Here is a 22833-nt window from a genome sequence, read left to right on the forward strand (position 1 = left end):
TTTATTTTTAAATTTTTTAGAAATAGTTATAGTTATTTTGTTTTAATAGATTTAATTATTAGTGAACATTTTTTCATAGTTTTTGGACATTTTATTTATTTTGTTTTAAACTCTTTTTTTTCAAATGGTTAGCCAGTTTTCCCGTCTTTACTGGTTAAATAAAATATCCTTTTACCATTGATTTGAAATGTTGCCTTTTTCATTTATTAAATATTTGTATACTTGGTTTCATTTTTGGATTTTCTTTTTATTTCATTTAGTTGTTTCTGACTGCCACAGCACTACTGCATATACACTGATTGCATTGTTATATGTTTTAATATCTGAAAGGGCAGAAAATTATTTTCTAGTATTTTCTTCGATAGTCTGATTCTTTTGTATGAACTGTAGACTTATTTCTCAAATTCCAGAAAACATTATTTTAGATTTCATTGGAATTTTGTTAAAATAAAGATTACTTTGGGATAAATTGGCATTTGTAGTCTTACGATTAGAGAACATGACATCTCACTAGTTATTCAAATCTTTTTCTGTTTCAAAAGTTAGGTATTTTCTTCTTATAGAGCCTACATGTTTCTTGTTAAATTTATTCTTAGTAGTTGATACTTTTATTGTTATTTTAAAATAGAGATTTATTTTATTTTCCAAATAGTTACTATTGTAATATAGGGAATTTATTGGTTTTTGTGTATTGTTTTTATAACCAGCCACTTCATTGAACTCATTAATTCACTTGATTTTTCAGTTGAATATTTTGGATTTTTCAGGTAGACAATCTTCAGATAATATATCCTAGTCATATTTATGTGCAACTTTGTTAGAACTGTGGTCTTTAAGAGGAGGTTGCAAAGCTGCTGGATCCACCTTCTTACAACTTTACTATCAGTGGTACATTCCATTAACCTTAAGAGTTAAGTGAGTCCTGCTTAAATGTAATGGGTGATTCAGTTTTAATTCTTACAGTTCTTTTTTTTGTGTATTCAATTCTTCCTCATTAAAGACTTTAAGTTAACTGGTGGTGTAATCTTTTTTGGGTGGTGGGATATAAATCTTTTTTTGATTCATCATATATTCACACTGCCCTTATAATACCCTGCACAAAATGACAGGCAGTAAACATTTGTTGAATAGGTAGATCTTTTCAAATTGAAATTATAGGGATGCTACAAGAAAGACATTTTTAAATTCCAGCTGAATTTCCGCTTTTCTATTAATCATTATTCAAATATTTACTGAGGGCCTAAGGGGCACTGATCATTCCCTCTTACTGTTTTCCCTAATACCTCAATTTATAGACTAGAGTGACAAGTCTTTACATTCTAACAGTTTACTATAGAGAAGGGAAATATTCTTTCCAGTTGAAATGGGTTTTTTGAAGGTGAAGTATCTGCTTCTTGCTTTTGTCAATAGCTTTGACACTTGATGTCTGTGTATATTGGTTTTATGGCTCAGTACTGGTGTGCATGGGAGTCTTGTTTGCAAATCTACAGTTATTCTGCTTTAATTATCTTGAAATTATCTTCTTTAGAACTGCTCAGAAAAAAGGAACTCTTTCTGGCTATCTTTGTACCCTCAGTTTCTATTCTCAGCCCAGCTACCTAGGACCTAGAAACACTGAACTTCTATAAATATGTAGTATTGTAGGAGAAAGGGCAGTTGAGGATGCCACTGCTTAGGATGCCACTACTTATTCCAAATTAAGATACTCTCAGAATAAGTAAAGTCCAGACTCTCAGAAGTAGAACTATTTTGTACAGGTTGATAAAGGAGAAGTTGACTTGGTTCTTTCATACCCTTCTTCTGACACTTATATTTCAAAACACGGGGTAGCTAATGTTTAGCTGCTTAAGAAGTTTGATCCATTTACTAAATGAAGGGTATTTATTGTCTCTCAAGGTCTGTGCTACAAAGACTTTGGTATCTATGAGGGACGGGGAAGAATGAAGTTTTTACTATCATAATTGAATCCTTTTTTGCCTTGCACACCCTTTAGAGAATCTGGTGAAAACAGTGGACTTCCTTAGAAAATGGGCACAAACACATACATTTTTATACAGAATTTTAGGAGGTTTCTGTTCTTCTTGAAACTTATTGGTAAACCCAAACTCTTGTAGGTTTTCTGAACTCCAGACTAAGAACTCCTACCTTAAATAAAAGCATTGCTAAAAGTTATGAGTGACCTAAGATCCCATAACATAATATTTAGGTATCTAATGTGTCCAACAAAAGGGAAATTTTTACTTGAGGGCCTGTGACTTAACCTTTAGCCACTAGGCGCCTTAACACGTTTTCCTCTTTCCTCACTGGCTGCTCATAGCATGCTCTGCTGGGTTCTTTTCTTCTGCCCAGCATCTAAAAGTTGGATTTCCTCCAAGTTCTTCCTGGTCCCCCCTCTTTTCTCCTTCCACTTACTGCTTGGGGAATCTCTTCCTTACCCTGGATTTAAATACCACTGTATTGTTGATGGTTGCCAGATTTATGTCATCAGCCCGTATCTCTTCTCAGAGTGCTAGAATCCCATATGCAACTGCCTACTCAAAAATGTCAATTTGCATATAGATGTCACCTATGTAACTGATAAAAAGTATTGCAAATATTTTTTGTAATAGATTTATTGAGATAAAATTCACATACCATAAAATTCACCCTTTAGAGTGTGTGCAATTCAGGGATTTTTAGTGTATTCACAGAGTTGTGCAACCATCACCACTCTAATTCCAAAAAATTTTCATCGCCCCAAAAAGAAATCCTATACCTATGAGCAATCACTCCTTATTCTCCCCTCAGCTCCTGGCAACCACTAATCTCCTTTCTGTCTCTCTCTATTTGCCTGTTGTGGACATTTCATATAAATGGAATCATATGATATGTGGCTCTGGTTTCTTCTACTTAGGGTAATGTTTTCAAGGTTCATCCATGTTGTAGCAGGTATCAATACTTTATTCCTTTTTATGGCCAAATATTCCATTATATGTATGATACCACAGTTGATGGTACGTACATATTTTTGCTGAAGTTCTACTGCTATAGTGATATGGAATTTAAAGCTACAGAATATTAAAATAAAGTGATATGTGTAATTTGGATTGAATATAACATCACAAATAGTGATATTTAAATCTTGAGTTGATTATAAATTGTGCTCTTTATTTCCAAAAGAACACAAAATGTGAGACGGTAGTCACTTTTAACTTTCTGTGAAGTCTCAAACACATTATGATATTTTACATTAGGAAAGGTAAGCAGACTATTTTGTTGCTGTTTTTGTGTGTGATTAGCCGAATCTATTTATCCAATTTAAAGGCTTTATAGAATCCATTTTGTTTTTGTTTTTGTTTTTGTTTTTGTTTTTGATTTTTGTGAGGAAGACCAGCCCTGGGCTAACATCCGTGCCCATCTTCCTCTGCTTTATATGGGACGCTGCCACAGCATGGCTTAATAAGCGGTGCGTTGGTGCGCGCCTGGAATCCGAATTGGCGAACCCCAGGCTGCTGCAGCAGAGCGCACACTTAACCGCTTGCACCACCAGGCTGGCCCGTGTAGAATCCCTTTTGTGTATATATATATATTTTTTTTTTTGGTGAGGAAGATCAGCCCTGAGCTAACATCCATGCCAATCCTCCTCTTTTTGCTGAGGAGGACTGGCCCTGAGCTAACATCTATTGCCACTCCTCCTCCTTTTTTTCCCTTTTTCTCCCCAAAGCCCCAGTAGATAGTTGTATGTCCTAGTTGCACATTCTGCTAGTTGCTGTATGTGGGACACTGCCTCAGCGTGGCCAGACAAGCGGTGCATCGGTGCGCACCTGGGATCCGAACCCGGGCCACCAGTAGTGGAGCGCACGCACTTAACCGCTAAGCCACAGGGCAGGCCTGTATAAAATATTTAATTGTTCTAAGACAATGGGTTTAATCTCTAAGTCATATTCTAACACATTTTTTATCACAATTTGAAATAAGACATCTTCAGTGAAAAATATCTTTGTGTTTAAATGATATTATTATATTACAAAATGCCAAATTGTTAAGAGACAGAATTTTATTTTCTTCATACTTTGAGATTTGGTATTCATGAATGTATGAAGGTGCGTTACATTTACTTTGAAGATCTACACATAAAATTGTATTTATTTGAATGTGAACATCTAAATAAATCACCAGGATCATCTAAATATTATTTTGAAATTTGACTGCAGGCACTAGCCTTGATTAAGAACTGTAGCCATTTTCTGAACCCATTTAGGAATTTCCTAAAACAGATGAGTGGTTTTCTTTTATAAAGTAATAAATGGGCTTTTAAAAAAGTTAGTAGTTTTATAAGGAAAATATTTTTTGACTATGGAAGTTAATATGAATAAGCTAGATTATGGAATCTTTGATTCTAAAAGATATAAATTGTTGATGAAGAATGTAGAATCTGATCATGAAGTTGACTTTCTCTGCTGTTAGATGAGAAGAATTCTCTTCATGATTAATATCAGAATTTAAAATAATAAGGTATATTGATAGGTGAAATGTAATACTCCTCACTGTGCGGCGCCCTCTCCCTCTTGTTAGAAAGAGTAGATGAAAATCTTGATTAGAAGATGTGGTAAGTCAAGTTATGTTGATAGGCAGTATAGAGGGGTATTGTGTTTAGGTTTTGTGAGGTGTGGAATATGAGGTCATCAGAGTCACTTGTTTGACTAGGTGCACATCAGTGGAGTTTTAAATTCACAATGTGGAAGGGAATGAGCACTTATCAGAACAGAAGGAAATGTGTGGTTAAACGGTTTCAGCTGTAACTGTAGACTATTTCCCTTGGTCCAAATGGGAGGAGAAATGGAACCTTATGTTTTTGGCTTTTTTTCCCATTGTAAGTAGAAATTGATTCAGTGTGGTTTATTAGAGCCCTTAACAAGAAAAATGGTTGTGTTTAGTAGTGGAGGAGGGGAATGACATAAATATGTACTCTTAGTACATATGCCTTCTTAAGGCATAAATCCTATAGGGTTTATTTTATAAGTGTCTCGGTAGTAATTTTTCTATCATATTTATAATTATTGACATTCAATTATTCTTATTACACCGCTCTAAAAACAAGAGTGCCCTAAGATTCTTTGTTGAAGAAATTACTGAATTGAGTAAAGAAAAAGGTGATGTTTCCAGCTTTTCCTCAAAATAAGAAACTGTTTTACCAATGTAAAACAGTTATGTATAGTTATGTAACTATAGGTAATAAATAATGCTGATTTTAGCTCACAAAAGCACTGGGATTATCCAAAGGAGATATATTTGGTACAGGCAAATGAAGACCCTATTTATAAAGATATATGTGATAACCTGGAATTTTGAAAACTCACTGAAATCCTGCTTCCTCTGCATTTTAAAAATCTTGTTAAGGCAGTAAATGATAAAAATCTATGTTGATTTTTGTTCAGAAGCCCATGTTAAATGAGGTAGAGAAGACCTAAAATAACAATGTTTTTTTAGAAGAAACTATTAGAATAGTGTGGTGTTAGGGTGGGGAAAATTTTAGGAACTATAATAAATTTCTCTTTTCTTACATTTCTTATTGTAAAACAATAAAATATTCACCTCAAGATAATAGCATTAGCACCTTTCCTTTCTTGATGTGTCCTTAATTGCTCTTGAGCGATTATATTTTTGGGCAATAGGAGATTTAATTTGGTCATCAAAAATGAAAGTAATCTGAATTTGGAAATCATACCTAAAGTGGCTTTTGCTCTAGGATTATTTATTTACTTGAAAAAGAATGATGAGTGAATAAATGTTAAATCATTTAAGGTTCTTTAGCTAAAAGCAGTAGAAATCAACTCTGGCTAACTTAAGTTAAAAAGAAAAAGAAAAAAAGCAGCATTATTTATCAGAAAGCTATGAGGTAGCTTATAAAACTGAAGGGAAGTGTGAAGAGCCTGACCCTGAGTGGCTCCAGACATCCAAGTAGAGGGAAGCAGTGCATGCTTTCTTCAGGGGCTGGTGAATTCCAGTTGTTTTCCATCTTATATCTTTCTACCCAAGATTCAAAATCAGGTAATCAAAATCGTAAGATCAAAAATCATATATAATTCTTAATTTTATAATTGTATTCATCTTTTTTCTCCTAAGAAAACCACCGTTTTCGTAAGTTTATGTTTTGTTTTTCACGTGTCTGATGGCTTAGCATTGGTTTTCATCCTTCTTTTCTGTGTCTTAGGTGTATTTGAAGGCTCCCATGATTCTGAATGGAGTCTGTGTTATCTGGAAAGGCTGGATTGACCTCCAGAGACTGGATGGTATGGGCTGCCTGGAGTTTGATGAGGAGCGAGCCCAGGTAGGGCGACTTCAGGCTCTACTGACCATGGTCCCTTTGTTTGCCCCAAATCTTGCCTTTTTCTGGGGATCCATGTACCCGGTCTTTCAGAGTAAGTAAAGAAAGTTTCATATTCAGGTAATATTGAGGAATCCTGAAGATGTTGAGAACCAAATTCTGGTCTTGGTTTTGGGAAAGTTGTTCCTTCAGTGGTTCTAAATTTCATTGGATTACCCCTTTCTGCTCAGTGGGGGCCTTCAAAGTCCAGTAAATGGTTCTGTTTAATACTTGTTCTTGATCTTTAGAACATTATGAGGGAAAAAACCAGTTCAAAATAAAATCTAGGAGCAGCACTTCTCGAATGGGTGAGTAACTAGCTTGGCAAATCCTCTCCCCAAAAAGCAGTGATTAAACTGGACAAAACTGTAAAAATAAATACCCATTTAAGGTCTCTGGAAATTAACCCAGGGACATAAATTGAGAGGCATATATTCAAACAAGGCTATTGAATTTCAGGAAGAACAGTGATAGTCTGTGCCATTTTAGTCATGAGCTGCTCTCTTAGCTTCCCTCAGCTCTGTGGTCCCTCAAGTTCTACCCTGGGTAGGCAAGGCAAGCCATGACGACTGGCGGCTCTGCTGTCCTGTCAGAAAGAGCTGACTTTATTTAGGGCAGCGCTTGGAAAAATGCACACCCTGGGATGTTATTGAAAGCAGTAGAGGTCTCTGTGGCAAACAGTCTGGGAAAGCTAATGTTGCCGGAAGCAACAAAATGACAGACTAGCCAGAAATTTATCAAGGAGATCTAGGGAAGAGATAGCTAAATTGCATCCTTCTAAGATCACACTTAGCTCTCATGGTCCAGAAGGCGGTGTGCATGTGCAAGGCTACACCTGTTGGAGAGAGAACAAAGAGGGCCCGTGCAAGCTCTACTAGTCCCTGGCTGAACACAGGATAGACTGCTAAACTCCCAGCACTTTGAAAGGATTACCCAAGCTGCACCCAGTTCCAATGGCAAAGGACAGACGCCTACTGGCTTGAGGTGTTTAAGCAAAATCTCTGACCGATCATTGCCTGACTAGTAAGTTATGCTGCCCCAGGGGCAACGCCCTAGAAAGCAAGGCTGTGCACTGCTGGGGAAACAGACTACAGAATTAGTCCAGGCAAGTCTCTAAACAAACAACAGCAACAACAAGCTGGAGGCAGGGTTCAGAATTCAGAGTTGCTACAGTATATTATTTAAAATGTCTGGTTTTCAACAAAAAAATTATGAGATGTGCAAATAAAAAGAAAACTGTGACTGATATTCAGGAAAAAAAGCAGGCAAAAGAAACTATCTTTGAAGGAGCCCAAATGTTAGTTCTTAGTGACAGAGACTTAAAAGCATTTATTTATCAGTATGTTCAAAGAACTAAAGGAAAATTCTTTTCCTTTAAAGAATTAAAGGGAAATTATGATGACAATAGCTCATCAAATAGAGAATATCAGTAAAGAGATTTAAATTATTACAAAGAATCAAATAGAAATTCTAGAATTGAAAAGTACCATAACTGAAATGAAAAATTCACAGACTCAACAGCAGATTTGAGCTGGCAGAAGAAAGAGTTAGTGAACTTGACCGTGGATTAATAGAGATCACTCAGTCTGAAGAACAGAAAGGAAAAAAAAAGGAAAATGAACAGTCAGAGACTGGGACACCAGCACGCATGCCAACATATGTGTGATGAAGCTCCCAGAAGGAAAGGAGAGAAAGGGGCAGAAAATATATTTTAAGAAATAATGGCTGACATGCTATGGTGGCGTCCCATATATAGTAGAGGAAGATAGGCACGGATGTTAGCTCAGGGCCAATCTTCCTCTGCAAAAAGAGGTTGGCATCAGATGTTAGCTCAAGGCTAATCTTCCTCACAAAAAAAAGAAAGAAAGAAAGAATGGCTGAAAACTGCCAAATTTGATGAAAAATACTGATCTCCATATCTAAGAAATTCAATGAATTCCAAGTGTAGGGTAAACATAGAGCAATCCACACCTAGATACATCATAGTCAAATTGATGAAAAACAGAATTTCAAAAGCAGCAAGAAAAATCCCTTACAAGGGAGCCACAGAAAGATTAACAACAGCTGGCTTATCTTTTGAAATTGTGGAGGCCAGGAGGTAGTGGGATGACATTCAAAATGCTGAAAGAACATGTAAAAGTATCTGATTATTAGCAAGTGTTAATTTCTTTCAATGGTTTGATATTAATTCTCTTTAAGTTAAAATAATCAAGAATAAAAAGGAGCTCTCTTTTTGTTGTTCTTTCTGTTGTTTCAGCCCATGTTCTCCATATATGAAAATGTGAGAATTTTCCTATCAAGAGATCAAAAAACTTCTTAGTAAAAAATTAAGATTTAAAGTTAAAGTTCTAGGGCCAGCCCCGTGGCTTAGTGGTTAAGTGCGTGCGCTCCGCTGCTGGCGGCCCGGGTTTGGATCCCAGGTGTGCACCGACACACCGCTTCTCCAGCCATGCTGAGGCCGCATCCCACATACAGCAACTAGAAAGATGTGCAGCTATGACATACAACTATCTACTGGGGCTTTGGGGGAAAAAAATAAATAAATAATTATAAAGTTAAAGTTCTTAAGAAAGAATCCCTGCTACCTTGATGTCCATAGGGATAAGGAGTCACCAGCTCTTTCAGAAAAATAGTAAATAATAGACAATTTAGAGGGCTATTTCTGTAAGAAGTGATACAGCAGATTGAATTCATGTAAGGGAAAATTTCAGATTGAGTTGATTTCTAAAACTGAAATATTTTACTAAAATAATAGGTAAAAATTTTAAGTGTAACCCACAGCATTTTCTATACTTACAATTTTCCAAGCCTTGTTGCCCCAGTCCACAAATTGAGCCTTATTACTACAAAGTAAGAGCTCACTGTTGTGACAGTGAACTAATGTAATCAAAGGTCTTACATAATGTAAAAATTTCAAAGCAGGGGATCCCAGCCATTCAGTCAGCAGTCAGCACATCTCTGTAGCTTTCCCCGTCCCCAAATCATCTGCAAGATAATAAAAGTAAAGGGCCATAAGATTAAATGAGGTCTTAAGAATAGGGCCCTGATATGATTAGTGTCCTGATAAGAAGAGGTATACAAGAGAACTTGCTCATTCTCTCTCTCTGCCATGTGAGGACAAAATTCTCTAACAGGTGCTGAGATAACTTGTAAGCTAAGAGATGAACAGAGGATAGTCATAGTTCCATTTTTAAAAATTGTGTGTAAGCATTTCAGCTGAAATATTTTCATAGGTATTGTCTTTTTGCCTATGTTCAGAGTACCTTTGACAAACATTAGCAAGGATATGGAGCAATAGTTGGTGTGTTGGTTGGTTATGTAAAATTGACACAACATTTGGAAAATAGCAATAAATACTGAAGTTGCACATAGGTATATCTGTGATCCAGCAGCTCTACTCTAAGGCATGGTATGCAACGGGAGTGAATACATGTATTCATCTAAAGATGTGTAGTAGGACACTTGTAGCAGCATTGTTAGTAATAGCCAGAAACTGCATACTACCCAAATGCCCATTAATAGTAGAATGGATAAATTGTATGTTCACACAAAGAAATATGGTGAGAATGAAAAACTACAACTAGCACACCAATATGGATGAATTTCACAAATATATTGAGTATACAGAAAGCACATGCTGTATGAATCCATTTATGTAAAAGTATAAAAATGGGCAAAACTAGTACACGCTGTTATGGGACCAGCCTGGTGGCATAGTGGTTGAGTTCATGTGCTCCTCATCAGCGGGCCTGGGGTTCGCAGGTTCAGATCCCAGGCTCGGACCTAGGCGCCGCTCATCAAGCCATGCTGTGGTCGTGTCCAACATACAGAAAGGAGGAGGATATCAGCGCAAGGTCAATCATACTCACCAAAAAAAAAAAAAAATGTACATATATATATATGCTGTTAGAAGTAAGGATAGTGGTTTATCCTTGGGAGAGGAGACTAGTTACTGGAATGGAGCAGAAGGAGCCTTCCAAGATGCTGGTGTTATTCTATTTCTTTATATAGATTCTAGTTACATGGCAAGTTCAGTTTGTGAACATTTATCAGCTATGTTTTAGGACAGTGCTGTCCAGTAGAATTCACATGCAAACCACATAATGTAATTTAAATTTTCTAGAAGCCACATTAAAAAGTAAAAAAAAAAACATAATTGTAATAAATTTTTGTATTATTTCATTTAACCCAGTATATTCAAAATATTATCATTTGAACATGAAATCAATATAGAAATTTATCAAGATATTTTACCTTTTATTTGGTAATAGGTGTTTGAAATCCAGAGTGTATTTTCCGCTTACAGACTAAGACTAGCCACATTTCAAGTGTGCAGTGGTCACATGTGTGGCTAGTGGCTACCATACTATGGCACAGACTTAAGATATGTGTACTTTTTTGTATGTATAATATACTTCAATAAAATGTTTTAAAAGTTTCCCATAAATGAAGATATTTCTGAGTACAACTATAGAAACTGAAAATTAAATCATGTTTACTGATTATATTTTCATCTTTTATTTTCTGTAATTTGTAGGGATAAATTTCAATGTCTTTATACATTTGGTTTTCAATAATTGCAATTCTCTAAATGCTTGAAAGACTGAAAGTTTTGGCAGTTCGCCATTGAATAATCAGAGATTTCCAACTAATTTTGAACAAAATATAACTACAAGGACTCATTTACCAAAAAAGGGACAATGCCAGTGTGGAAACTAGGTTGATTTCAGAATAGTTCTTCAAAGGCTCAAATTTTCTAAAATCCAAAGCACACGAGAACTGTCATGATGACTTTTTTGAATTCAGCATTAGCTTTGTTGCAAAAATTTTATAGTTCAGTTCCTTTAACTATGGACACATAAATATATTTGTAATTTATACGACTGTAACTTCTAAATGATTGGCAGAATATTTCACTTCTTTGGATACAATTATGGATTATGTGCATACCACAACTAGTTCCTAGTAAGTTACTATTTTATAGTTTTTAAAAATTCAATGAGAATGTTATTTTTTATAGTGTGTGCTCTCCGCCATTTGTATTTGTATTTTAATATAACAGCCAGTAATTTTATCTTCATTGTTGTACTTTTTAAATGTACTTTGGCAGTCACAAAAAGATGTTTCACATTCAATGTAATGACCTTCCAAAGTTTTATTTTGATTCTATGATCAGGTTAGAAAAGTTGGACCATTTTTGGAATTAACAGATTTTCTATTTAAAGTACTTGATGACACTGATGTAAAACTGGCATCCTTTTGCTGTTTGCAAGGTTTTTCTATCAATGATGCCAATGTATAAAACAGCTTTGCTTTTTGTATGTAGGCGAGAATGTGAGTGAAATTAATTTAGAACTGTCATTTGATTCAAATGAAAAGTTATGTTCTATAGAGTGATATTAAATGTACCGTTTGCAGCTGTACATGTTAAATTGTTGCCTTTGAAGTATATGTTGATGCTGCTTCAGCAGATTTATTTCTTTTGGTTTTCGTGTGATCAGTGATACCATTCTGGTCCCCACAGAGAATGGTAAATGTCATTATTTTGTGCAAGTTACACATTCATCATCAACTTTCTTGGAAACGAATTTGATTTTTTTTTTTTTTGTTAAACGTGCACTTCCATTTTTTAATAAATTTATTGCTGCAGAAAAGTAAGTATTCCCAAACTGTAAAATAAATATAGTCATAGATTTGGACAATACAATAAAGACAGAACCACTGCAGCAGGAGTGGTCAGAATATTCTCTATATGCCCTACGTCAGCACTGCTAGGTCTTTATTTCTCACATGGGTTTCACACACACCCAACCACCTTTTATGATTACCCCACCTGACTACTTTGTGCAGATTGTGGTAAAGACCGTGGAGTGACAGACTAGTATAACAAGTAGCTGGCAGGGACCAGAGTTTTGAAAACCTCTCCCACTACCACCTGAGACTGGATAGAGTTTGTTGTGCCGAGCCATTTGAGCATACTTTTTGGGTGAGCGTGTAGTTTTATCAGCAAGTGCCTTTTATGCTATCCTTGAAAGGGAGGTGTTACTTAAGGTTGCAACAGGCAAGGATCAGGATAACACTGGTAATCTCTGATCATCTTTCAGATTTAACCATTTATTAAAGTGCATACTCTGTTCATTGCATATACATTTCACATCTCACTAGAAAAGACCAAGACAGAAGCTGGAATTAGAATATAGAAGGCTACCAAATCTCTCTTGGCTTATTTTACTACAACTATTAGTAATAATACATTTTTTCTTTGAATGAAATAAAAATCTGTGACCTTTGCTAGAATACACATTAGTGGCTAATAACTTCCTTAGGGAATTAGATCACGTCTCATGTTATATGCTCTCATTTCGTCGTGTAATTTTCCTCTACTGTACTTAATCACAGTTGGTAATTATGTGTTGATTTTTATGATTATTTGTTCATTGTCCACCTGCCCCACTAGACCAGAAGCTGTGAGGAAGAGTACCATTTGCTCCCTCACTATCCATGACACCTAGCATTGTGACTTGGACATAATAAAGACTCACTAAATATTTGTGGAATAAGTGAAAAAGTGAATGAATGAATGCACAGGACAGAAAGGGTATTTTGTTATCAGCAGATGTGTCCCAGTTGATAGCTAACTAAATAATAGAAAGCCCTTGGGAGATGGGAGCAGCATTCTTTTGCAGGTACCTCTGGCGTGTACATTCCGAGAATACAGTAGGTATGTATAATGATGTTTTGTCAAATGTGTAAATTTTATATATCCACAAATGCTTGTAGAATAATAGCACTTATTGAAAGTTATCAGGTAGTATGCTTAAGCACTTTTTATATGTTATCTCATTTAATCTTTACAACAATCTTGTAAAGTAAGTATTACTACTATGCACATTTTACATGTGAGTTTACTGAGGCTTAGAAAAATGAAATACCTTGCCCTGGATCATAAAGCTGGTAAATGCATCATAAAAGTGGAAATTTGATCACATCTTTCACTTTTGTTTAAGTTACAGACATTGTCAGTGAAAATTCTAAGTATTAACCCTACTAACAGTGACAAATAAAGGATTTATCATACAGAACAAGACACTCAGCAGTACACAGTCCAGGCCTGGTATAGCACTTAGTTATATTATCAGGGGCCCTGGATCTTTTCATCTTCCTGTTGTACTATGCTCACTGTGTGACTACATCCTCATTATTATGTTTGCAAGGTGGCTGCTGTATCTCTGGGCATTGCATCAGTTCCCAGTTAGGAGGAAAAGTGAAATGTCTCTTAAATGACGTTCTTAGCATCCCCATTAAGTGACTTAAGCTTCTATCTCATTGGCTAGAACTGAGTTACCTGGCTGCCCCTTGCTGCAATGAATCTAGGAAGGTGAATGTTGATGACTTTTTTGGTATTGTTTTTGACCTTTTAATTTCTTCAAGGGTACCATTGAAAATCCTAGTATGGAGAAGTATGTGACAGCAAAGGTTGAGCACCCTGTGTTATAGACAGTAAGGGAGCTTTTCTGAGTTGGGAGTTTTTGTGGTCAGATTGTGCTTTAGAAGGCATGCTCTGATGGCTCTGTGGTGGATTGGGGATAAGAGAATGGAAGCGGGAAGAGACTGTTTAGGAGACCTTTGCAGTAATACAGGTAAAAGATCTTAAGAGCCTGAACTAGGAAAATGTTTGTAGGAATGAAAAGGAGACTAAAGATTCCAGAAATGTTTATGTTACAAATATTTTTTGTTAGTAATGTTCCTTGGAATTTTATGTACTTTTTGTTATCTAGAAGTTTCTAACATTTGTATAATCAGTTCTGTTAATATTCTCTTAATATCTGCTCAATAGTCTCTTTTACATTTCTGACTTTAGTGTCATAATTAGAGGGACTGGCCTGTCTTATCCCTACATTACAGAAATATATACCAGTTTTTTTCTTGTACTTCTATGGTTTAAATATTGACTTCATCAGGCCTTTTTTTTTTTTTTTTTTTTTTTTTTTGGTGAATAGGATGAGGTAAGGAAAGAAAAGGAAAGAGTCTTTTCAGTTGTTAGAATATGATTGAACATGACAGTTGTTTCCAAGGTGTGATATAAAGTATGAAAAATACTGAAGTTTTCTTGTAAAAGTAGCTCTGACATAATTTAATTTTTTTTATGGTTTTAATGTTTTGAGAAATACTCTGCTATTCATTTCCTTCAAAAAATAAAACACCCCTAAATTTTAAATTTGTATTATAAATCAAAATTAAAATATCTAGGGGCTGGCCCCGTGGCTTAGTGGTTAAGTGCGCGCGCTCCGCTACTGGCGGCCCGGGTTCGGCTCCCGGGCGTGCACCAACACACCGCTTCTCCGGCCATGCTGAGGCCGCGTCCCACATACTGCAACTAGAAGGATGTGCAACTCCGACATACAACTATCTACTGGGGCTTTGGGGAAAATAAAAGGGAGGAGGATTGGCAATAGATGTTAGCTCAGAGCCAGTCTTCCTCGGCAAAAAGAGGAGGATTAGCACGGATGTTAGCTCAGGGCTGATCTTCCTCACAAAAAAATAAAAAATAAATTAAAAAACAATTAAAATATCTATTTTATGTCTCCTCTGACAGCAGGAGGATGCATTAGCACAACAGGCCTTTGAAGAGGCTCGGAGAAGGACACGTGAATTCGAAGATAGAGACAGGTCTCATCGGGAGGAAATGGAGGTGAGAGTTTCACAGCTGCTGGCAGTAACTGGTTAGTACTTTCCCCCAACCTCTCAGGCTCTATTTGTGATGTTTGTGTATAATGTTTTTAAGTTGTTTAATTTTGTCTTTCATTTTTAAAAAGTTGTTCTCTGTGACTTTGTGTTTCTTAAATGCAGTTAATTGCTATAAAAAAACTTAGTCTTAATTTTAAGGTTGTATATGAATTCCTCATTTATTGGTCCTCATAAATTCATTTACTGTAACAAGGTATATTTTCTCCTGGTTCATTGATCCAAATATCTTACCTCTTTTTTAAAAATTATTTTTCAAATTATTTGTAAAAATTACCTTATATTAACATAGAATACATATTTTTAGAATGTTATTAAAACTCCTTGGGAGTAATATTACTTTCCATTTTTCTATGAATATGTGTGTTGTTTTTGTAACATAATTTTCAATCATTTGTTATGTGCTCTTTACTAGAGGAAAATTTAATATTTACAGACTACTCAAAGAATGGAATTTACCTAGATTATTTTTCTTTTTATTTTAACCTTTTTATTGTAAAGTAAAATACAGATAGGGGCCGGCCCCGTGGTGTAGCGGCCCCATGGTGTAGCACTTAAGTGCACATGCTCCGCTGCTGGCGGCCCGGGTTCGGATCCTGGGCACGCACCGAGACACCGCTTCTCCGGCCGTGCTGTGGCATCGTCCCATATAAAAGTGGAGGAAGATAGGCACAGATGTTAGCCCAGGGCCGGTCTTCCTCAGCAAAAAGAGGAGGATTGGCATGGATGTTAGCTCAGGGCTGATCTTCCTCACAAAAAAAAAAAAGAAGAAAAAGAAATAAAATAAAATACAGATATAGAAGTCTACCCAAAAGAAATATGTAGCTTAATTATTATAAGGCTAACACCCTTGTAACTACCATCCAGGTCAAAAAATAAAACTTTGGCAGCTACGTCAGCAGTCTCCTCCATATGTACATGTTATTTTGACCTTCTGCCTCCCCTCAAAAGTAATTGTTATTTCAATTTTTTTATAGTACTCACTTCCTTGTGTCTTTTTATAGTTTTATTATCCATGACTACTTCAGCCTTAGACACTGAAATTTGGTCTTACCCAGTTTGTCTTCTGTAAATTTGATATAACTTTTAATTGATCTGGATGTTTAATTTTGTTTTAGATAAAATTGTATCTGGCTTTAAGCAGACTTCAATTATAAAAATTAATATTTAAAGTATATACAGGGGCCGGCCCCATGGCTTAGTGGTTGGGTGTGTGCGCTCCGCTGCTGGCGGCCCGGGTTTGGATCCCGGGCGCGCACCGACGCACCGCTTCTCTGGCCACGCTGAGGCCGTGTCCCACGTACAGCAACTAGAAGGATGTGCATCTATGACATACAACTATCTACTGGGGCTTTGGGGGAAAATAAATTAAAAAAAAAAATTAAAGTATATACAAACTGTTCAGAAATCTAAATTCTATAACAAGTGTACTCTAACAAAACCGAAATAAGAATAAGAACTAATGTGTTTTAAAAGGAATAATGTCAAATGTTAATATCTATCACGTGCCTCAAGTTTATAAACTTATCAACATGAACATTTCACACAAGAAAAAATAGAAAAAGTTAGCACACATTCATCTTTCTAATCAAAGGAAATGTACTTAGGATATAATTATATCAACTAAGTAGAACAATTTCTAGACATTAAAAAGAGTTCCAGAGATTGGTAGTACAACAATGTGAATGTCCTTAACACTACTGAACTGTGCACTTAAAAATGGTTAAGGTGGTAATTTTTGTTATGTATTTTACCACATTAAAAAAATTTTTTTAGAGCCGGCCCAGTGGCTTAGTGGTTAAGTGCGCATGCTCTGCTACTGGCGGTCTGGGTTCGGATCCTGGGTGCACACCGACGCACCATTTCTCTGGCCATGCTGAGGCTGCGTCCCACATACAGCAACTAGAAGGATGTGCAGCTATGACATAACAGCTATCTACTGGGGCTTTGGGGGAAAAAAAAAAGGAGGAGGATTGGCAATAGATGTTAGCTCAGAGCCGGTCTTCCTCAGCAAAAAGAGGAGGATTAGCATGGATGTTAGCTCAGGGCTGATCTTCCTCACAAAAAAAAAAAAAATTGTAAGTCAGTGTTATATAATACAGAAAATTTGTGGTTTTCCCATGCACAAAATTAAATGTACCCTGGCAGCGCACTCAGCGTCCCCTAGATCTGTCTCTAGCTTCAACAGTGTTTGGATGGAACAGACTCAGGGACGCCCTCTTCTTCCAGCCTCCGACCACCCTCCAACCTCTGTTCCAGTCGTAGCCTTCGGACCAGCTCAGCCATCCTCTGCCTCCGGCGGGACCAACCAACACCGATTTTTTGAGCTCAGGTCCTTACTGCCATCAACCATGAGCTCCCAGATGGGTCAGAATTATTCTACTGAAGTGGTGGCCGCGGTCAACCACCTGGTCAACATGTATCTGCGGGCCTCATACACCTACCTCTCTCTGGGTTTCTATTTCGACCGCGACGATGTGGCTCTGGAGGGCGTGTGCCACTTCTTCCTTGAGTTGGCAGAGGAGAAGCGTGAGGGCGCCAAGCGTCTCTTGAAGATGCAAAACCAGCGCGGCAGCCGAGCCCTCTTCCAGGACTTGCAGAAGCCGTCCCACGATGAATGGGGCAACACCGTGGAGGCTATGGAAGCTGCAATGGCGCTGGAGAAGAATCTGAACAAGGCCCTCTTAGATCTGCATGCCCTGGGTTCTGCCCACTCAGACCCTCATCTTTGTGACTTCCTGGAGAACCACTTCCTAGAGGAGGAAGTGAAACACATCAAGAAGATGGGCGACCACCTGACCAACATTCACAGGCTCTCTGGCCCCCAGGCTGGGCTGGGCGAGTATCTCTTCCAAAGGCTCACCCTCAAGCGTGACTAGGAGCCTCTGCAGTCCAGCAGCCTTTGAGGAGCCCCTCTGGCAGCCCCCTGGTGTCAGAGCTTCTGCCTGAGCCTCTTCGTGCAGCCACTAAGTAGCTTTTTAACCACCCTGGAGCCCTCTCCCAAGCCGTGGACCAAATAGAAACAATAAAGCTTTTTGCAGCAAAAAAAAAAAAATTGTACCCTATTATTTAAATTAATATAAAAGTGTGTGTGTGTGTACACACAGAGACAGTGGTTAAGAGCCCAGACTCTAGAGCCAGACTGCAGGGTCTGTATCTGGCTCTGCTGCTTACTTTGTTACCTTGGACAACTTATTTCACCTTTCTGTGGCTGAGTTTCTTCATCTATAAAATAGGGCTAATAATCATGCCTATTTCATAGGGTCGTTTTGAGGATTAAATGAGTAAAAATACATGTGAAAGCACTTTTAGAGTATGTGGCACTGACGAGTTGTCAGCTGCTATTATTGATATTGTTTCCTTTTGTGCCTCAATATTTTTTTAGAATAAGTGAAAAAAAAATCAAGCCCGCTCAGTGGTTAGTGTATGAAGTATTATCTTTTGATGATTGATATTTCCCTTTGTCAGTGAGTGAATTGATCTGATAGGATGATAGTAACTGATGATGTCCCCAAGAATGCTTTTTAGCTAGAAGAGACAGGAGAGATATAATAGATTTGTTTTCTACAGAGCTTCTACAGTTCTTATGATCAGACTTCCCTCAGCATTTTCTTGCAGAATGCTTGTATCTCTAATAGTAAGAAGTTTTTAAATGTATAATATGCATTTATCTTATACTTCAGAACCTTTTTGCTCATGCTGTTTGTTCTCTGACCAAGAATTTTCTTTTCTACCCATTTGTCAAGGCCCAGCTCAAATGTTATCTGTTAGTCTCTTTTCCAGTCTTCTTAATCATAATTAGCCCTTGCACGTCATAGTTTCCAGAGCACTTATTCTATTATTCTTACTGAACAATATATTGAAACAATTAAAAACTTGTCTGTCTTCCACTGTATTTTGATCCCCAATGAGATGGGACCCCTGATATTTTAACCCTCACATTACCCACCACAGTGTCTTGTACATTGTGTTTAGTTGTCAAAAGGAAATCTTCAAAAACAGCCCCTGTCCTGCCTGTCTGAAAACTAGAGTTACAGGATAGCCTGTAGGTTAGTTAAAGTGGAATAATAACGGGTTAATCGTCTCTGGAAAGGTTTTAAATGTTTATAATTTGTTGGCTTATATTAGGTAAGTGATTAAGTAATGAACCCCAACTGTGTTGTGCTGGATTCTGCACTAGGGACTAGGAAATATAGATGAAAATGCATGATTTCTGTCCATGAGCAACTATCAGCATTGAAGGAAAATAGATGTGTAAACAGGTAATTGCAGTCTACTTTAGCAGCAGCCATACCTAATGGAGGTTCAGAAGGGGCACAGGGGCAGTGTAGAGGAAGCAGCGCTTACATCTGCCTCTGCTTGGGGGATTCCCAGGTGAATACACCTGCAGGGATTTGAAGGAAGAGTGTGAGTTTGCCAACTGGACAAGCCAGGGAAAGCATTCTGGGCAGAAGGAACAGTATATGCAAAGATGTGAAAAAGTAAGAGATTTTGCCATGTCAGAGGACGTGATTAGTCATTCTTTCTAGAGCAAGCTAACGTGACTTTAAATGAATGTAAGAATTGTTTTATAAAAAGTACTCTTCAGCTACGTTATGTTTGAAGAATAACTGTTTGACAATTAATGGAACAATTATTTAGGGAGTTTTTGTATATATTTTGCTTTAAATAAAATTCTAGATTAGTTGAGACTAAGAATTGTCTTTTCTAAAATGTTAGATTGTTCTTATAAATTTTACTTGAAGAACGACATTTTGGTGTGTGAGTTTATGAACAAAAATGTAGTCTGTTGGTAGAGGTGTCAAATAATTTCTTGCTCAGATAGATCGTTTCCAGTCAGTGATTTGAGAGCATGGGCTTTGTAGTCAGGCCTAGTTGAGATTCTCACTCCATCACTTGCCAATCTCTTAAGTCCGTTTTCTCATAGAAAATTGTGAGAATTAAATGGAAAAATGCTTATAAAGCACTTAGTATGGTGCTTGGTATGTGTATGCCTGCAGTAAATAATAGCTCTAAAGTACTTCTTTAGCACTAAAAGCTCTACTGCAATGCTGGTTCCAGTTAATTGAATTATCTGGCTAACAAGAACATCCTTTTAGTTCTCTAAAGTGTATCAGGGCACTTTCCCTACATTATGACCTACAGCATAGAGAAAGTGGTTAGATTTTCATCAATGATTTAAGATCCTGTAGTCCCTTATGGCAATAATTTAAAACATCAATTCTTGTAGAGAACTGTCATCTAGAAAATCGGGCTAGACTCTGACTCCAGAGCTTGCACTGGCAGTCACTTAGGGGAGTTTTGGGTATTCGTGTCTTTTGGCACTTTGCACATGTATATTTTCAATTCCTTCAAAAAAATCCAGGGCCGGCCCCGTGGCTTAGCGGTTAAGTGCGCGCGCTCCGCTATTGGCGGCCCGGGTTCGGATCCCGGGCGCGCACCGACGCACCGCTTCTCCGGCCATGCTGAGGCCACATCCCACATACAGCAACTAGAGGGATGTGCAACTGTGACATACAACTATCTGCTGGGGCTTTGGGGAGAAAAAAAAAGGAGGAGGATTGGCAATAGATGTTAGCTCAGAGCCGGTCTTCCTCAGCAAAAAGAGGAGGATTAGCATGGATGTTAGCTCAGGGCTGATCTCCCTCACAAAAAAAAAAAAAATCCGTAACAAATTGCTTATGTCAGCTTATTTTCTTGCAGTTCACCTCTTTTTTCCTAATAGGAGAACATTGGAGAAAAATGTCGTTTCCACCTTGTAATTCAGACATCTACAGGGAGCTTTCTTTACATCATATGATGGAACATTCATTTTTTTTGTTTTTGGTTTTGTTTCTTAAAAAGTCACAATTTTATAATAAATGGTTTTCTTACATTCAGCTGGGTAACATTCTTATTAGAGTTAAAGAAACTGAGGCTCTGAGAAGAATTGACTTGCTCTCTTTCAAATAGTTGGTTAATGGAAGGAAGATTGAAGGCTTAAACCAGTTTCCTAACCAAAAGATCTCCGTAAATACAGCCTAGCCCTGGGAAATGAATTTCCACATCACCCATAAAGATGATTCAGTTGAAAAGTAAAATCTGCCAGGAGAGGTTGGAAACCGTTTTGCCTGGAAAAGAAAAAGCTGAGGCAGAACAGAATAATAATGGTTCCAGTGGGTGGTCCTGAGGCCTGTCTAGAGACGAGGACCAAAGAGCAGTAGTAACTCGTGGGTGGCAGTAACCCAGTGAATGGTGCTTAGAAGCTTGAGATCCTGGCAGCACAGAGGCTTAGGGATGTCCCGCCCCTGTTTGGATAACCTCTGAGGCCTCTAGCCTTGCCATGCTAAACTTGTAATGGTTGTGCTCGTGAGCATGTAACATAAGTGTAAAGTTAAGGTTACGAACAGTGGGAAGCAGAACTGCAAGTGATTAGTGGCCCAGGGGGTTTTAATTTTCGCCAGTGTCTTTTAACCTGAAATCAGTTATAAAACTCTGGGCATGTTTGCATTCACCATCTGTAAAAATTTAGAAAGTTTTCAATCCATCATTCATGGTAGGATTTAGCATTCTCTTTTCCTGGTTTTTCTGGAAAAGAATATTTTAGTAGTATGATATTTTCTTTACCTTTCAGAGCTAATGGCAGATCATCATTAATTTGGCAAATGAAAAACTCAAGTGAAATGAAGAAACATTGTGTATTTTAGTAACCTTCTCTAAATACTGTTAAATCTTTGGGTTACAATAAAATGATATGCAAAAGGTACAGAACGTTGTGTATAATATCTTGCCCTGTGCATATTTTTAAGAGGAATACCTGCATATTTGTTTGAATGTGCATAGTCTCTCTCTAGTAGAATACATAAGAAACTGAAACTGGAAACTGTAGAGGGGAATTGGGTGTCTGGAGGCCACATGAGAGGGTGATTACTTTTCACTGTTTATCTCTGTACCTTTTGAATTTTGTAACATGTGCATCTATTACCTATTTAGAAAAGAAATAAATTTGTTTTTAGTGTTAACACAGAATGATGAAAACAAGATTCTAGAACTTGCTCTCTATTCTCTGGCATATAGGCTGTTTTAAAAAAATGTGAAACCCTTCCTTCATTTGAAATTTATACAGAACCCCAATGTATAAAATACATAGAAGGGGCACTGCTCTGCGTGAAGGAGGGGTAGGGATTATTCTGATCTCCCCTTGGAGTCCCTGGGGGGTTTTCAGGGAGCCCAGTAGCTGGCAGAATGTAGTTTGGGAAACTGATGTAGTAGAGTGATCATGAAGTTTCTAATAGGTTGCCCTAGTTTTGAACCCTAGCTCCACTACTAGTTGCCGTGTGACATTGGGAAAGTTGCTTGTCCTCTTGAGCCTCATTTATAAAAAGGGCTAACACCTTAACCTCTTGGGTTGCTGCCTAGCTCAGTATCTGACACTTAGAGTGGGGCTCGGTGGAAGCTAGCTTCTTCATCCCCTCTTTCTGTGCACCTTGGCTCGCAACATGTCTGGAGTGGCAGTAAAGCAGTAAAGGCAGGCATATCCTAACTTCAGACTGTGACAGTTAAAGATATTATTTTGCCAAGCTATTTTAGATTCTGGTGTTGTTTGTTTTTTAACAACAATAAAGGATTGTGAACTTTTCTTGGTTCTGTTGGAGGTTGAGATAGCAGTTACTCTTGGGGCTTGAGTAGTGACTGGGAGAGGGCACAAGGAGAACTTCCCAAGTTGTGATAATGTAATAGTTCTTGATCTGGGTGCTAGTTAT

The 22833-nt window shown here is 37.4% G+C and overlaps 1 protein-coding gene across 6 annotated transcripts in view; it reads left to right on the forward strand.

Annotated features, from left to right (window-relative positions):
- The window catches only part of CBFB (core-binding factor subunit beta), a 49683-nt gene that overhangs the window by 21466 nt on the left and 5384 nt on the right, over window positions 1-22833 (forward strand). For 3 of the 6 annotated variants that reach the window (XM_058527982.1, XM_058527979.1, XM_058527981.1), the window contains 3 exons: window positions 6194-6310; window positions 14943-15069; window positions 17321-21531. In XM_058527982.1, coding sequence (XP_058383965.1) covers window positions 6194-6310; window positions 14943-15069; window positions 17321-17970 — 894 coding nt within the window. In that variant the 3' untranslated portion in view covers window positions 17971-21531. Of the gene's footprint in view, window positions 1-6193; window positions 6311-14942; window positions 15070-17320; window positions 21532-22833 lie in introns of those variants that run through there. The other 3 variants (XM_058527984.1, XM_058527983.1, XM_058527980.1) reach the window with 2 other exon arrangements.

This window comes from Diceros bicornis, chromosome 32 (assembly GCF_020826845.1).
Source record: "Diceros bicornis minor isolate mBicDic1 chromosome 32, mDicBic1.mat.cur, whole genome shotgun sequence".
NCBI lineage: Eukaryota > Metazoa > Chordata > Mammalia > Perissodactyla > Rhinocerotidae > Diceros > Diceros bicornis.